The 18,698-nt window shown below is 38.0% G+C and overlaps 1 protein-coding gene across 1 annotated transcript; it reads right to left on the bottom strand.

Annotated features, from left to right (window-relative positions):
- Window positions 1-796: 796 nt before the first annotated feature.
- On the bottom strand, window positions 797-15,267 carry oc90 (otoconin 90). The gene is made up of 5 exons (XM_046877135.1): window positions 15,190-15,267; window positions 12,301-12,393; window positions 10,209-10,380; window positions 10,016-10,122; window positions 797-1,303 (listed from the first exon to the last, which is right to left on the bottom strand). The coding sequence occupies exons 1-5, from the start codon at window positions 15,233-15,235 to the stop codon at window positions 951-953; spliced, it is 771 nt and encodes a 256-aa protein (XP_046733091.1). The 5' UTR covers window positions 15,236-15,267; the 3' UTR covers window positions 797-950.
- Window positions 15,268-18,698: the final 3,431 nt, after the last annotated feature.

Raw genomic sequence — 18,698 nt, 5'->3', positions numbered from 1 at the left:
ATAGGCAACCTTAAGCATTCAGTACATTGACCTTTGAGTGTGTGTGTGTGTGTGTGTGTGTGTGTGTGTGTGTGTACATGCATGTGATATGATAAGCAATGCCGCCTTCAATATGTACAATCATAATCACCAGCTATGGCATTCACATTTCAATATAAATGTTTATTCGTAAAAAAAAAATAAGATGCTACGAACTTTGCCAAATTTCTGTCTAGCAGGATGTTGGATGCTCAACCACTTTCCTGTGCATAGCAGGATCAAATTATATCAATAAAGGTTTTATATCCAAAGCAATACCACTTGTTCAGTGTGATTTTATTTCAAACTGTCTGTCTATAAGTCATTTTAGATCGGAGAATGAAAAACATGAATACACGAGGTTTCATTCGACTTAAGTTCACAGGTTTAACAAGCATTAATCAAGATCCATAAAAAAATATATTCAAAAATGTGTTAATTTTTTGGGGTGGTACTACTGATTAGTTGGCTGACGAAATATCTATAGTGTACACAATAAGCAGTATTTATTTCTCCAAAAAAGGTTTTCAATGGGCCTGAAGTTTGAATTTCAACACTGAATATCTTTTTTTTTTTTTTTTTTTTTGGGCTTATAATTATAGTATACAATTACATTTGTTTTGTGTCCACATCACACACTAGCTAAAAGATTAATTTGAATGAAGTAGGAGGCTAATGTTAGCTAAGGCTAATGTTAGCTCCCTGTGTTTAAGTACACTGATGCATGTTTAATATATTGTTATACATTAACACCTGAGAACAATAGGCTATAACTTGTGCTGGTGCAACCCCGACGACTAAGAGGTTAAAAAATATCTTGTAAATCACCATTGCTTTGGTGTGAAATTTCAGTTAAGACTGGTCTTTTACTTGATTTAAACACTATCAGTGTTGTTTATGTGGTGTAGTTCACTATGACTTTGACTAGTGAGTTAGATTTCTTCATTTTCTCCTCCTCCTTCCTCTTCTTCCTCCTCTTCCTCTATGTTCTCCTCTCCGTCTGGTTTTCCTTCATCCTTAACTTCTTGCTCTCTGGCACCCCCTGCAGGCTTAGTATTTCCAAGTTGAGTGTGTGTTTGTAGATTTGATAGGGTCTCTGAACTCTCCTGGCTGGAGTCAGCATAGGTGGGTCGTGGTGGTTGTGGGCGTGGTCTGTGCATACAGGAGAGGCGGGGACCAGAACACTGGGAGGTGACTGAGTGGTTAAAATGGGACGCTGCCATGCATTCGGCCGTGGTGCGATCACACACACACTGCAGTCGATCACACACACCTACTCCAAGACCTAAAGCAGAAAAAAGATTACATAAAGACCTAAGCTAAAGTCAGTGTGCTCTTAGCAGCTCCAGGGGTTTACTCAGAACGTTTAGTATTCAGAACTCTGACTTACACACTGCTACAGTTGAAAAGATTATGGCTGTGATATAACTGTGACCTTGAACTGAAGCCTATTTTCCTTTTCTCCAATGTTGACTCAAGTTAACAGCAAAGATCTAAGGAAATAATAGAAAACTGTATATTTGATGAAAACTGTATGATATGACACTCAAGGTCAATATTAAATATATAGATAAAAATTAATATTCCTAAAATAAAAATTAATTGTCCTCTGTTCAGGACAATTGAGAGAATAAAAATGCTTGGGTTTAATTCCTGAAGGATATATTACTACTGCTGCTACTACTACTACTACTACTACTATTACTACTACTAATAATAATAATTATAGATTCAGATATGAGCCTTAAGTTGGCAACCCATGATCAAGGGAATGTGCTAGAAATCCAGGTTTGTGTCCTGGTTTATTATTTATCCAAAATTATCCCATTCTAGAAACAAAGGTGGTGTTAAATGATTGGTTGAAACACATTGGTGTTACAAATCTGTGATTCTTCTTCTTCTTCTTCTTCTTCTTCTTCTTTCGGTTGCTCCCATTAGGGGTCGCCACAGTGGATCATCCGTCTCCATACCACCCTGTCCTCTACATCTGCCTCTTTTACACCAACTACCTGCATGTCTTCCCTCACCACATTTATGAACCTCCTCCTTGGCCTTCCTCTTTTCCTCCTACCTGGTGGCTCCATCCTCAGCATTCTTCTACCAATATAATTCATGTCCCTCCTCTGCACATGTCCAAACCATCTCAATCTCGCCTCCCTCACCCTGTCACCAAAACATCCTACATGCGCTGTCCCTCTAATAAACTCATTTCTAATCTTGTCCATCCTCGTCACTCCCAACGAAAACCTTAACATCTTCAGCTCTGCTACCTCCAGCTCCACCTCCTGTCTTCTACTCAATGCCAATGTCTCTAATCCATACAACATCGCAGGTCTCACCACAGTCCTATAAACCTTCCCTTTCATTCTTGCAGATACCCTACTATCACAAATCACTCCTGTCAACTTTCTCCACCCACAACACCTTGCCTGCACTCTTTTCTTTACTTCTCTAACACACTCTCCATTACTTTGCACTGTTGACCCCAGGTACCTGGACTCCTCCACCTTCTCCACCTCTTCTCCCTGCAACCGCACCACTCCACTGCCCTCCCTCTCATTCACACACATGTACTCTGTCTTACTCCTACTGATTTCATTCCCCTTCTATCCAGCGCATATCTCCACCTCTTCAGGCTCTTCTCAACCTGCTCACTACTCTCACCACATATCACAGTATCATCTGCAAACATCATAGTCCAGGAAGACTCCTGTCTGACCTCGTCCGTCAACCTGTCTATCACCACTGCAAACAGAAAAGGGCTCAGGGCCGATCCTTGATGTAGTCCAGACCGCACCCTGAACCAGTCTGTCGTTCCTACTGCACACTTCACTGCTGTCGCACCGTCCTCATACATGTCCTGCACCACCACAGTACCACAGTACCACAGCTCCTCTCTTGGCACCCTGTTGTACGCTTTCTCTAAATCCACAAATACACAATGCAATTCCTTCTGTCCTTCTCTATACTTCTCCATCAACATCCTCAAAGCAAATAAGGTATCTGTGGTGCTCTTCCTCGGCATGAAAACGTACTGTTACAAATCTGTGATTAAAAAGCAAAAAGTAGTATAGTACAAGAAAAGCACTGCAAAAAGGCAGAGATTTTGACCTGGCACTCAAACACTATTTTCAATTAGTAGTTTGGACGAGGCAGCAGCATCTATACTTCTGGAAGAAACTTTAGAATGTTCATCAGTCAGCCCTAAATTGTATCTAGCTTTTCCTGCTGCAACATTGAGAGAATTCTGACCAACCCCATTCAAATATGGTATAGCAGCTCCACAGTGTGTAACTTTAAAGCCCTAAAAAGGGTTGTGAAACCCACCCAATTCATCATTGGCACCCAACTACCTGCCATTAAGCACTTTCACTACAGTTGATCTTTAGAGAGCACATCATCATCATCAGGGACTCCTTACATCACAGTCATGAACTTTTTAACCTCCTTCCATTAAGAAGGAGATGCAATAACATGAGCAGGATCAGAGCTAGTTTTTTCCAACATCACCACCTTACTGAACCATAGTGATGGTAATAGTAATTTTGTCATGTTGCAGCCTGATGCTACAATCTTTCAAATACATTTTTTCTCATGAATCTACGCTTAGTACCCCATAAAGGCAAAGTGAAAACCGAATAATAGAAATCTCAGTAATTTATTTATTTATTTATTTTTAATAAAAAACTGAAATAGTACATATACTTAAGTATTCAGACCCTTTACTCAGTACCTATTTAAAGCACCTTTGGCAACAATTACAGTCTTTTTGGGTATAAAGCTACAAACTTTGCACACTTGGACTGGGGGATATTCTGCCATTCTTCAAGGCAAATCCTCTCAAGTTTGGTCAGGTTGGATGGGGACTGTCAGTGGACAGCCACTTTCAGGTCTCTCCAGGGATGTTCAAAAGGGTTCAAATCAGGGCTCTGACTGAGACACCTAGGACTTTTACAGAGTTGTCCCTAAGCCACTCCTGTGTTGTCTTGGCTGTATGATTAAGGTCACTGTTATGTAGGAAGTTAAACTTTTAGCCCAGACTAAGGTCCTGAGCTCTGTGGAACAGGTTTTTATTGAGGACATCTCTGTACCTTGCTTATTTTGTCAGCTGTGATGCCTTCTACAGAGATATGTGTGCTTTTCCATAGCATGTCTAATCTTGGGAAATGGGAGACACCTGAGATAATTTTCGAAGTGTTGTTGCATATTTAAATGATTGTAGTATCAGAAAAAATGTACATAAAATCTAAGTAAAGGAGGTCTGTATACTTTTGGAATGCACTGTATATTAACATGTTTATCTGCACTTGCCAATTTGCACAGTGCTACAATTAGCACTTCTGGTAGATGCAAAATTTTCCATTTATTTGCTGTGTACCTGTACTATTAAATGACAGTATATTTCTATGTATGTATGAATGAATGCTACTGTCAGAGTCTTGAGTATTTAATATGTACCATTAAGTGTCCTTAAGAAATTCAGCTCTACAGTATTAGCAAGACAGACCCTCTACATTAAATAGAAGCCACCAAGACCTTGTTGTGACAGTCAGGGTATTGGCCAGTCTCAGGCACCGCTAGAATATAATGTAAGGTTATGTCCTCTTCCCTTTGGCAACAGCACCTGTCATAGCCTAATTCTTTAAACAGGTTATAATCCTGCTTCCTGCATCTGTTTTCTTTTTGTTCAATTTTCCAAGAGTATCTCACTCTAGTCCAAGAAGAATCATGTGCGAACATGACTGTGATGATTATCTGATGATTACTTGTACTGTATTTTCTCAAATACGCCATTTTTTTGTCGCATGAAAGTTGGACAGAGATGAAGATGCTGTCTTTAGGTTGCAGTCTCCCCTGGAGGCATGGATCTAAATCTAATTTCTGTTCAGCTTACCCCTCAGCATTACATTACGCAAGTGTTTGTTTGCCACCAGAGGCTTTTGCTAGGCATTTGAAAGATGATAAGCCCAGTGAATAAGGCAATTTCTTTGACTATATTTGCCTTTCCTTTTTCCACAAAGATATTTATGGCATAAATGTGTCATGTTCAGCCTTAAAAACTGTTATTTTAAAAAGCCTTAACAACTGACATTAAGCCAGATAATGTACAGTGCATTTGGAAAGTATTCACAGCACTTCCACATTTTGTTATGTTTTAGTCTTTTTTCAAAATGGATAAAATTAATAATTTCCATCAAAATTCTACAATTAATACCCCATAATGACAATGTGAAAGAAGTGTATTTGAAATCTTTGCAAAAGAAATCATGTACAGTATTCACAGCTTTTGCTCAATACTTTGTTGAGCACCTTTGGCACCAATTACAGCCATAAGTCTTTTTGAGTATGATGCTACAAGCTCGGCACACCAATTTTTGGCCAGTTTCTTCCATTCTCCTTTGTAGAACCTCTCAAGCTCCATCAGGCTGGATAGGGATTGTGGGTCTACGGCCATTTTCAGATCTCTCTAGAGATGTTCAATAGGGTTTAAGTCTGGGCTTTGGCTGGGCCACTCAAGGACATTCACAGAGCTGGCTGTGTGCTTAGGGTCATTGTCCTGTTGGAAGCTGAACCATCGCCCCAGTATGAGGTCCAGAGCATTCTGGAGCAGGTTTTCATCAAGGGTGTCTCTGTACATTGCTGCATTCATCTTTCCATCAATTCTGACTATTTTTATAATACCTTTTAATATAATTAAATTACTATTATAATACCACTATGCTTCACTGTAGTGATGGTATTGGCCAGGTTTCCTCCAGACATAACGCTTGTGATTCAGGCTAAAAAATTCAATCTTGGTCTCATGGTCTAAGAGTCCTTCAAGTGCCTTTTGGAAAACTCCAGGCAGACTGTCATGTGCATTTTACTGAGGTGTGGCTTCCATCTGGCCATTCTAGCATACAGGCCTGATTAGTGGAGTGCTGCAAAGATGGTTGTTGTTATGGAAGGTTCTTCTTTTTCCACAAAGAAATGCTGGACCTTTTTTAGCGTCTTTGTTACCTCCCTGACTAAGGCCCTTCACCCCCAATCGCTCAGTTTGGTGATTCAGATGATGGAGGCCACTGTGCTCATTTGGACCTTTAATTCTGCAAAGAAATTTCTGTACTCTTTCCCAGATCTGTGCCAGGCCTTGGACTTCATGGCTGGTTTGTGCTCTGACATGCTCTGTTAACTGTGGGAACTTATATAAACAGGTGTGTGCCTTTCCAAATTATGTCCAATCAACTGAATTTAACACAGCTGGACTCCACTCAAGTTGTAGAAACATCTCAAGGATGATCAGTGGAAACAAGATGCACCTGAGCTCAATTTTGAGTGTCAAAGCAAAGGCTGTGAGTGCATGTGAATTTTTTTTTCTTTTTTTTTAATACATTGGCAGAGATTGCAAACAAACTTTTTTCATGTTGTCATTATGGGGTATTGTTTGGAGAATTTTGAGGAAAACAATGAATTTAATGGAATCAGGCTGTAACATAACAAAATGTGGAAAAAGTGAAGCGCTGTGAATACTTTCCGGATGCACTGTATATTAATGTAACACTTTATTGGAAATACATGTACACCTCCTCATTTATGCAATCATCTAATCACCCCATATGGCAGTTGTGCATTAAATCATGCCGATAAAAGCCAGCAGCATCAGGTCATGTTCACATCACCTGTCAGAATATGGAAAATGAAAAATGTGACCTAACAGATTTGGAGTGTTGCATGATTTTTGCTTGTAGAAAAGGCTGGCTTGGGGATCACTCTTGGTACTGATCCCCTATGATTTTCATGCAGAACAGTCTGTAGAGTTTGTTCAAAATTGTGGAGTACAGAAAAAACCCAGTTCTGCAGATGGAAATTCCTTGTTGTTGAGAGAGTTCACTGGGGAATGGCCAGACTAGTTTGAGCAAACATAGAGGTTACAGTTACTCAAACTCCACTCTGTATAACTATACTGAGCCGAGAAGCAACTGAGAATGCACAACAGTAGAAGACCACATCGGCTTCCACTAAAGTCAGCCAAGAACAGAATACGGAGACTGCAAGATGTAAAAAATGTAGCTTGTTCTGATAAAACTCAATTTCTGCCATGGCCAGCATGAATCCATAAAACTGACCTGCCTTTTTTCAAAAGTTCAGGCTGGTGGAGGTGGTGTAATGGTGTGAGGAATGTTTACTTGACACACTTTAGGCCCATTTATAGCAAGCAATCCATGATTGAATGGCACAATCTATTTGAGTATTGTTATGTTCATTTGATTCCTTTCAAGGCAATAACTGGCCCTATTTTAATGGCTACTTCTGGGATGATAATGCACCATGTCAGAACAAAAGTTGTTTCAAATAGGTTTCATTAACATGGCAATGAGTTCAAATTACTTCAGTGGCCTTGCAAGTCAATCGGAAATTAAGTAAAAATATAGCTGCAAGCAGCGATGGCAGGCCCTCGCACGTTTGTGTATCGCTATACAGTGCCTCCCAGAAAACAATGCACGGTGGGCAAGTGCATCAAGTGGGTAAATATCAGTGGACTATTTTATGTTGTTACTGAGCCATTTGGGGACTGTAGGTAAAAGAAACCCCACATTTTAAACAAACGGGGGCGCTAGTGAGACACTTAGGAGACACACCGTTGTCCGACCTTTTTGTCCACACTTAACAGCCGACAAATGTGATGTATGTGTTAAATTTCAAGTTAATCTAAGCATGCCAAAAGCCTTAAATATGCCTCAAATTCACTTTGCAATTTATCATCTACAATGTCTCGGCATCATGTTGATTAAGTTTGGTGTCAATCGCATGAATATTCTAGGAGGAGTATTTAGAAGTTCACCGCATGCACTTATAATACAACCCAACATGGCTGACTTCCTGTTGGGCGGAGCTAATAGGTTTGATTGTGAAAGTTGTTTGGGTCGATGAGATCTATATGCATACCAACTCTTGTACATGTGCGTACATGTTTGCCCAATCTGTGCACCGATATTTGTTTTTGCATTACAGGGGGCGCTACAGAGCCCTACTGCCATGTCTGTGCCAAATCTCCGGTGTTTTCGAGCATGTTAAGGCACCCAAAGTGCATGACAAGTGCTTTATTACGCCTGAAAATGAAAGTAAAGTTTGACGCGTTGCTATGGGAACAGCGTTTGAGATATCACAAATCCTTCCTCAATTTATCATCTACCATGTCTCGGCATCATGTTGACCACTTTTGGTGTCAATCACATGAATATCCTAGGAGGAGTATTTAAAAGTTCACCACATGCAACTGTCAAAAAATCCACCTTTTGTGACTGACACACTTCCTGGCGCCTGTTGGTGGCGCTATGTCCGAGATTCACAATAGGCACATCGATGCAATCGGAATCCTTGGCCGAACATACACACTGCGTGTCATCTAAATAAGACATTTTTTGCTTTAGATATTAGACACTACCTGTTTTCCTGAATTCGCCATAAATTTGTTGCCTCGCCATGGCAGCAGCGTTCAAAATATCAAAAATCCCTTCGCAAATTAGCAAGGGCAATGTCTCGGCATCATGTTCGCAACGTTTAATGTCAATCGCATGAACTCCCTAGGAGGAGTATTTAAAAGTTCACCGCATGCACTTATAAAACAACCCAACATGGCCGACTTCCTGTTGGGCGGAGCTAATAGGTTTGATTGTAAAAGTTGTTCGGGTCGATGAGATCTATATGCCTACCAACTCTCGTACATGTGCGTACATGTTTGCCCCATCTGTGCACCGATATTTGTTTTTGCATTTCAGGAGGCGCTACAGAGCCCTATTGCCACGCCTATGTTCCAGCCTTTGAAAGGTCCTAATGGCAGACGACTTTGACGTCTGTGCCAAATTTCCGGTGTTTCCGAGCATGTTAAGGCACACAAAGTGCATGCCAAGTGCTTAATTACGCCTGAAAATGAAAGTAAAGTTTGACGCGTTGCTATGGAAACAGCGTTCGAGATATCAAAAATTCCTTTGCAATTTATCATCTACAATGTCTCAGCATCATGTTGACCACGTTTGGTGTCAATCACATAAATATCCTGGAAGGAGTATTTAAAAGTTCACCACATGCAACTGTCAAAAAATCCACCTTTTGTGACTGACACACTTCGTGGCGTCTGTTGGTGGTGCTATGTCCGAGATTCACAATAGACACATCGATGCGATCGGGATCCTTGGCCGAACATAGACACTGCGTGTCGTCCGAATAAAAAATGTTTTGCTTTAGATATTAAACACTTCCTGTTCTCCGAATTCGCCATAAATTTGTCGCCTCGCCATGGCAGCAGCGTTCGAGATATCAAAAATCCCTTTGCAATTTAGCAAGTCCAATGTCTCGGCATCATGTTCACCACATTTGATGTCAATCGCATGAATTCCCTAGGAGGAGTATTTAAAAGTTCACCGCATGCACTTATAAAACAAACCAAAATGGCTGACTTCCTGTTGGGCGGAGCTCATATTTTAGAGGGCGAAAGTTGTTCGGGTCGATGAGGTCTATGCGTACCAACTCTCGTGCATGTGCGTACATAATTGCCCGATCTGTGCACGAATGTTTGTTTTTAAATTACAGGGGGCGCTACAGAGCCCCCCTGCCACGCCCGTATACCAGCCTTTGTCCGGCCCTAGTGACAAAGGACTCGGACGTGTGTGCCAAATTTCAAGAGTTTTCGAGCATGTTAAGGGACCCCAAATTGCCAATGTGTGTAAAAAATAAAAATAAAAATAAATAAATAAATAATAAATTCTAAGGAAAACAATAGGGCTTCGCACCTCTGGTGCATCTGGCCTGCTCCTCGGTGCTCGGGCCCTAATGAAAGATCTATAGCCTGAATGTGAAAAACATCCCAAAACCTCTGGAATCCATGCAATAGAGAATTGAGAGCAAAGAGAGGCACAACCCAGTGTTAGTACAGTGACAACAATAAAGTGTGCAATGTGTATTATTTACATTGCAATTTCATTCCTTATTATACAATTCCATTCCTTATTATACTCACATTGGGGTTTGCTGTTGTGGCAATTGACGTGAATGTTGAATTTTCTGTCTCTCTTGCAGCCCAGCAATGTGAGCTGCTCCAGACAACACTGATGAAGAAAACAGCACCTAAAGATGAGCATAAAATGGAAGAAAAGTAAAAAAAAAATAAAAAGAAAGTTTGTGTTGTTTGCTTGTGTGTTTGTGTGTTCTACCGGTCTAGCTGGTCTTGAGGGATTCCACGACCCTGCTGTCCACAATAGCAGCCATAGTGCTCGTACTCTTGAGGACAGCGGCCAGTTAGGCAGTGTAACATTTCTCCCAGTCCTTTAAATTCTCTAATTACTGCTCCAGTGGGGCTGTACTGGGTAAATGTCATGCTGCATTCTACATGTACACATAAAACATTCAATTTACTCAATATACATTGTAAAGAGAACTCATAACTGCAAAACAATAATAATAAAATACTTTTTTTTACTACTTGCAGCTTAGATAAAAGCTATAAATATATATTAATAATATAGTAATTAATAATATATCTATACTTTGTAAATTTACAAAAAAGACCTCTGCTAAATAACTAACAATATATATATATATATATATATATATATATATATATATATATATATATATATATAGTACAATTAAATCAGCTGAAAAACTTTTGAGAGCCGCTACTCAAAAAAAGATCACTATTCACAATAATAGGCTGATATTACAGTATTATGTAACACTTTGAGCAGCTACACCATGCTTAAGATTAGATAACACTTTAGATTTTTCCAAGTAATATCAAAATATATTTAAAGTGAAAGGAATGCAAAGGCACAGTCAGGACTCAAACACATCAGCACTATACTACCCAAGAGCTGTTGCACATACTTTCAATTTAACTGTGTTTAAAGTTGTGTAGACTAGCTATCTACACAAGCTCATGCTATGAATGAAAAATACTACACAAATGTAAAACATAAATCTAAACATAAAGCATTTCAACATAAATGCTATAGCTAAAAGCTGTGGAAAAAATAGGGCATGTTGTTTGGGTGGGAGGAATGAAACATACTTTTTCCCCTGCCAATCACAGAGACACTAGCTAGTCATAGGCAGATAGATTGTTACACTGCATGAGCAGCAGTTAGATAAGAAAGATAAGAAAAAGGTTGGTTGGTTCATATATCTTGGAGAAAGCAAATGTATAAATGCCTCTCTTGATTGGTAGCTATTTTTTTATTGTGTTTGATTTGAACTGAGCTTGTTGGTGGGTGAGAATTGGCAGATAAAAAAAAAAAGTTTTTGTCGGCAGGTACAAGTAAAATAAAATGGTTATTACTTAATTCAAAAGCATGGTTTCCTTTCAGGAACTCTAGCTGCATCAACAACACTTTGAGAATGCCTCTGCATGACCACAGTCCAAAACAACAAGTACTTAAATTGGAGATGAATCAAGAACATTTTCAGCAATTCTATGTAACTTACCATAGAAATATACAGTTAACATTTAACAGTTACCAACTGTGTTACCTATTACTTGATATCTGTAGAATTCTTCTTCTGCAGAGGAATAACATGCATGGGCCTTTTTTTGTACACTTCCTTAGACAAAATTTCTGTATTTTTTTAAAATGATTAAAGATTTCAGAAACTTGTAGGAATTAAGTTAAAATTGTAAAACTTTTATAGAATCGTATAATATACAACCATTAATAAACATGTAGCTTGTCGATGGCTTCACAACAGTCATGTAAGTGATGACATGTATCGATTTTTATAGAGATATTCCAGTATGTTTGTAAAATAGAGAATCTTGAAAGAACACACAATTGAAAATGGCCAATGCCCAGAATGGCCAAATTGTAAAAGTGAGTAATGATTACTATAAATCTAAAAATAAATTTAATGAATCGGAAAATATCTCTTTTATGATACAAAAATAGTAATTGTATATATCTCGTGACCACTTCCGAAGTTGGAGTACCCTCATGCCATGGATGTTAAAGGTCACACCTAATTAGACATCAATAGGCCTCACAATATGCCTGTAAATTTTGGGGCTTATACCCATAACAAATAGCACTAGCAATGAAATATCAACAGTAAATCTACCAGCATTTGATAGATGCCTTTATCCAGAACCAAACCATTACAATTATGTCAGTTATACAACTGAGCAGTTGAGGATTAAATAGTAGGTTTATGTAAAATATATCAGGTGGGAATTAAAGCAAAATTATGATGTATATGTAAAGTATAATGTAAACACTAAGTTTATGTTTTCTCATTAAAAACAGTTTCTCTCACCATCTGATTGTGAGTGTAGCTCAGACAGTCCTGCTGCCTCCAGGAGGGGCCAGGGGAAGAACGGCATCATCCGCTTTGCTCGATGAAGAGGCTCTGTAAAAAAAAATCATTTATATGACCTTATTACTGATGAAGCTTTATTATTATAATACAATCGTCCCCCGTCTATCAGTAGTACTTACGTGCCAAAACCAACCGCTAAAAACAAATTTTCGTGATAAATGGACGTCAACCCAAAATTTTTATATAATTAAAATTTTTTTAAACCATAAATCATCCTCCCACACTCTATAAACACACACAGAAATCATTTGTAAGAATAGAGCGAGATATATTTTGTGTAAATTTGTAGAAAAATCACATTTATAGTAAGTACTGAACAGTACAGGACTGTATGCATAGTTTTTCTTCTTGTTTATTGGTTGAAGTGTCCAATAATGTAAAAAAGGGGCCGAGTTAAAGATACACGTCACAGCATTCTTGATTTTCATTGGCTAAATCTGGTGATGTATGTCTTTAAGTCTACCTTTTTTTTTTTTACATCAGAGGATACTACAAATTAATAAATAAGCGGAAACCTATGGTTTCTTGTAATGCTACTATTTTCTTATGATTTTTAGCATCCGCCCAACACACTTTCGTAAACAACACAATTAGTTTATTGTCTCAGGTAAATATTTTATACACTGTATGGTATTTTCAAATCAAATCAAATTTTTATTTGTCACATACATTTTAAGTATACTTTTACTTAATTTAATAATAAATAGTTATATTTTTATTAATAAATTACCTTAATTCAACATAAAACTCCATAAAAACAAATCACCATAAGTTTAGATTTTCCGCGATCAATTGTGACCATTTGCGAAACAAAATAGTCATGTGCCAATTTGAAATCGATAAATCGAGGGACGACTGTACTATATTAGTTGTAAAGAATTGACCATTAGATAATTATCATGCTAAAATACAACAGGAAAAAGTATGGGCTCTGGATTTGTTCCGAAACACTGCTATACAGTTTCTCACAAGAGTGAGTACACTCCTCACATTTCAGAAACCTTTGTATTATATGTTCTAAAGAGGCAATACTATAGAAATGTAAATTGGATATACTTTAGAGTAGTCAATTTACAGTCAATATACAGCACAGGTTTACTGTCCTCTAAACATTACTCCACATACAGCCATTATTGTCTAAATAACTGGCAACAAAAGTGAGTACACACTAATTGAACATGTCAAAACTGTGTCCAAAGTGTCAATATTTTGTAGGCACCATTGTGTAGCACTGCCTTAATCATCCTGGGCATGGAATTCACCAAAGCTGCACAGGTTGTTGCTAGGATCTTCTTCCACTTCTCCATAATGACATGCTGGATGGTGCCATGTGTTTACATGGCACTTGAGGATGCCCCACAGGTGCTTAATAGTGTTCATGTCTGAAAACATACTTTGCCACTCCATCACCACCTTCAGCTTCCTCAGCAAGGCAGTTGTAATCTTGGCAGTGTGTTTGGGGTCGTTTAACCTGCCATTTAACCCAATTTCTGAAGGAAGGGGCTTCATGTTCTGCTTCAGAATGTCAAAGTGCACATTGTTCTCCATGCTTTTATTAATTACTGCACCTCCCCAGTACCAGCAGCATTTATGCAACCCCAGACCATGATGCTGCCACCACCATGTATGTAAGACACAATTTTCTTGGTACTACTCACCTGGGAGTCGTCTCACATGCTGGACACCATATGAGCCAAACAAGTTTATCTTAGTTTTATCAGACCACAGGACATGGTTTCAGTAATTCATGCTCTTGGACAGGTTGTCTCCAGCAAACAGTTTGAAGGCTTTCTAGTGAGCCAGCTTCAGCATTCCTTCTTGGACGATGTGGCTTTGCATGGTTTAACAACATACCGCTGTTGTCACTTGTACTTACTTTTGTATACACCTATTTTGATAATAATGGCTGTATGTTAAATTATTTTTATAGGACAGTAAAGTTTTTTTATAGTATTGACACTTCAGAAGATATACTAAAAATGATTGCTGAAATGTGAGGGGTGTATTTACTTTTGTGAAATACTATACAGGAAAAATGTTAAATAAACCGCACCCTGTCATAACGTGTTTTAGAACAAAACATGAGCATGATGTCAAATATGAGCTTGTTATAAGAACTATTATTATAATTATGTTCAACGCAATATGGCACTCATATAAATGGATATATTCTGACATGCTCATAACAAGTCTGTGTAATAGTAATAAGTCGTTTATGAATGATTCATTAATTTTGAAGGATACTTTAATTTGACTCAAAAGAACAAGTTGTGTCAAAGTGTAATTCGTTCATTTTTTACTAGACGTGAATGAGTAAAGCATCGCAAACTCTCAGTAGGTTATGTACAGGAATTGAATAGTTTACCTCCAAGTTGTTTGTTCTTTTATCACTTGACTCCCATAGATGCTATGCAATGCATTACACAGGAAACAGAATTAATGAGAAGTAGTTCTGATTGAGTCCTCTGGTATGAGTCATTCATTCTTTTGACGCTAAGGGAGTCACTTCACAAAAGAACATGAGATATGACTCATTCTGTTTATCATATTTTGTCCTTAGCTGCATTTTCATATTTCATTTATTGGATCTATAGTCAAAGTGTGTAGACTATATCTATATTCAAATGCATGTAGACGTGTTGTGTGATCTGCTAAATAAAAATGTAACATTTTATTTTATTTCTGATCAAAGTAATGAAATTAACTAAATGACACAAAAAATATTTGTAGATTTTGATGAACAAGATTCAAAGAACCAAGTCATTAAAATGATCTGATCTTCTTTTTACCACTGTGTACCTGAGCATCTTTTTTTTTTAGACTTACTTTTAGATTCGGCCTCCTGCGAACTGTCCAACACCTCTCTCTTCATCGCTTGATATTTTCTCTCATCTTCTTCCTCCACCTCTTCTTCAGAATAGCCCTGTGTAGTAGTGGCTGATGAGGCCATATTGGTGTTGGGTTTTGGTGTATAAGGAAGCCTAGGTGCCAGTGTATGCAGCAAGTGAGGCTCGGATTTGTGGTTTTGTAGGACCGGGACTATGCCTCCAGGGTTTTGGTGGAGCATCACAGGGGATTTGTGGGGATTTGTGGGCTTTGTAGGTAGTGTATGTATGGTGTACTGTGTATTTGGTGATGTGCTTGGTGTGAATGGTCTCGTTAGTGGTGTATGTGTGGTAAGTCTGTGTAATGTTTGTTGTGTCATTGGTGCTTGCGATGAATTGGTGTTAGCTTTGACCTCTGTATATTGTGTAGGATTTTTAGGTAAGAGGTGAGAGGTTGTGGGTGTGATAGGGCTTGCATTCTGTGCTAAGACACTATTTTGTATTTCTGCACTCGTTTGCTGATCGTCTTCATGACTGTTTTCTTCTTCCTGATTCTGTGGGTCTGTTGCATCAATATCTTCTGAGAGGCGTAGTGTGGTGACATGGGCATGGGTGTTAGCTGGTGTGTATATCTCAAAGGATTTGGCCTGATCTGGGGTGGTGACCCCCAAAGTTTCTGTTAGCTTTTCATCCTCGCTAATAGTTTTTTCATCTCTATTATCCTCCGGAGGCAAATGTGTCAGACTGAGCATGATCTCAGTATTTTGATTGGCTAGCACAGACACAGCTATCTGAAGCGGGGTTTGATCGGTGGGTGTAGTGGATACCAATAGGGCATGATTGTCTTCAAATATTTTAGCATCCTTGTTTTTGTGTTTTGTCTCCTCAGCATGTGATCTCTCCACATCTTTGTCTTTCTCTATTGTTTCTTTTGACTCATCCTTGCTCTCTATTTCTTCGCTCTCCATCCTCAAAGTGTTCAGATCCAAATATGCTACTGTTTGGACATTAGGGATGCCTGAAGTCTGTAGCGCTGTGGAGTTAAAGGTTGCTGCGGTATTCTGAAGAAGACTTTCATTTTCATTTCCATCTTCTTCCGGCTTTCTTGGTGAATTGCTTGTCCAGATGTGTGACACTGCAGGTGAAATTGCAGTCATTGTGTCCAGTAAACCTGTTTGTGCACCTTCGGTCTCGGATTGAGGTGTGTATGTCTGGATTTCAGGATACACACCATGAGCCTTTGTCACTGCTGTTAAATGGATATTTTCTTCCTGGTCTGTTAAACAAAATAGCAAACCATATCAACGCAGGCAATAGTGCAAAACAGAAATCGGACACAAAGCAAACCTCATGCAAGAAAAAACTGTGTGTAATGAATTTTGCTGCAGTCACATGATTACAGTTATTTTGGCAATATGGTGATATTAGATATCAGTTCAATTTTTCTACTGTTTGTTTGGAAATTTGTGCCAACTTAAATGAGAACACAACAGAATAGAAGCCTCAGGTGGCTGCACCTTAATAATGAGCTTTTCCTCTATTTTAATTTCAGACAGAACGAAAGCTCTGGGATGCAGCCCCAGACTATTGTCTTTTATTTGCTAACCCCTTTAAAGCCTGTGAGTATGCAGGTCTACTCGATAAATGTGGCATTATTAATTCCTTTCAATTTCCCAGTCTGACCTTAAGACTTCTGATGCGATTGAAATTCACAAGCACACATCGGCAGAACATTTTGCTGAACTTCAACACACACACACACACAACACACACACACACACACACACACACACACACACACACACTCACACATTTGCATCTTTGGCCAGCATGTCATTTTAATGTTGCACTGAAAAAGAACACCACACTTCTCCTGATACTTTACTTCTGTTGAAGAAAATTGTTGTAGAGATTCTAATGATTTCATGATGGCTTATACTAAATATAATTTAAACGCATATAAAGCCTAGTTTGAATTGTGCAGATGATTTGTAATCAGTTCACAATGAAAGTACTGATGTAATAAAGTAATTATGTAATAAGTCTTCCAAAGATGTTGGCACTAATAGGAATAAATCCCTATAGCATTAAAATAACCTGAGGAAAGTGTTTGTGGCATGACAAGATATTGTGAAATATTGCTGTTTTTTTCATGATGCTATGAACCAGGGTTAATCCTGAGCTCCAGTGACAATTGTGGGTTTGAGTTCAATATGTGCAATGAAAATACATGATCAAATCATTTTGGAGGTATGAAAACAAATTGTGCTAATGTAATATATGTTCGTATAAAACATATGTTTTAAATAAGGTTAATTTAGTTAACAAAATTTGCTGTTTAGTGTGTATTTTGTTAATATAGTGTAGTGCAATCTAGAGGTAAACCTGTTGCATTGCAAATAGTCTTGGCCAAATTGTTTCTCTCTTTCTTTTTAGTCCCATTTTTGGAAAGTGTAACATATGTTATATACATACATACATACATACATACATACATACACACATATCTTTACCTGATTGAGAAATCCCAGAATAGCCTTCATTGATGCTCTGGTTCTTTTGCGTGTTGTTTGTCAGTAAAAAATCCTCAGTGAAGTTTCCCATGGTTTCGTTTAGTGTATTATTCAGTTCTAACAGGACATGAGTAATACAGAGATACAACATTAATAACCAAATATATAATGAGAAATCTTATACAATTCCAACTCAACACTTATTCCTTCAAGTTTAAAAATGAAGCATTATATTCATACCCGGTATTTGTGATGATGCTTCCATCCATTCTGAAAAAAGAGAGAAATATTAAAAAAAGGCAAAAATCTGTTTTACATTACCTTTCAGAATTATTGGCACTATTTAGAAAAAAACATGTTAAAAATGTGATTTTGTACACAATTTGAATGTACAATGTGGAAGTAAAGAACCCTCCAGCATGAAGCCCTGACAATTTAGAGCTATCAGCGATGTTTGCATTCGACTGAAATTTGACTGAAATTATAAATATAATGGGTAATTTTGTTAGTTAATGTACAGGTCATTAGATTGGGATAAAGTAATGTTTTAAGATAAAATGTATTTGGATAAATTATAAAAAGTACTTATTAGAGAGAGCAAGAGATGTGCATTATGAATTTCTTACATCTATGCCACGTCATCCATCTCATTCTATAAGTGACTCTAACTGTATGTTACTATGGATGCAATTGTTTATAGGCAGCTAATTATGTACTATAGAACAGAAATTTAACTGACTTAACGACCTGCGTATTCAACGCATCAAAAAAAACATTACATAATTTTGAATCTGTACACTTGTAAACTTTGCATGCAATAACATTGATTAAGTTATTGTTGTTTTGTACTGTTGACCATGCAGTTCTAAATCTGATCTGTGGGCTAATTTTTTTTCTGTCCATGAGCGCTGCATGTTGGGCTCTTGTTATGCTTAATTGTATATGTAAATTGTGCATTTCTGTTGTGCCCATAATTTTTATAAAAATTTTTACAGCA

This window comes from Silurus meridionalis, chromosome 20 (genome assembly GCF_014805685.1).
Source record: "Silurus meridionalis isolate SWU-2019-XX chromosome 20, ASM1480568v1, whole genome shotgun sequence".
Taxonomy (NCBI): Eukaryota; Metazoa; Chordata; class Actinopteri; order Siluriformes; family Siluridae; genus Silurus; species Silurus meridionalis.
The sequence above is the reverse complement of the archived record's forward strand: the minus strand, read 5'-3'. Positions and strand labels throughout refer to the sequence as shown.

Excerpts from the sequence above, each read along its gene's own strand:
- oc90 (XM_046877135.1), bottom strand. The coding sequence starts at position 15,235 with ATGAAGAGAGAGGTGTTGGACAGTTCGCAGGAGGCCGAATCTAAAA. Across the intron at positions 10,381-12,300 it reads GCTACACTCACAATCAGATG|AATGCAGCATGACATTTACC; the intron begins GTGAGAGAAACT and ends GTGTACATGTAG. Across the intron at positions 1,304-10,015 it reads CCACAACAGCAAACCCCAAT|GTCTTGGAGTAGGTGTGTGT; the intron begins GTGAGTATAATA and ends TTTCTGCTTTAG.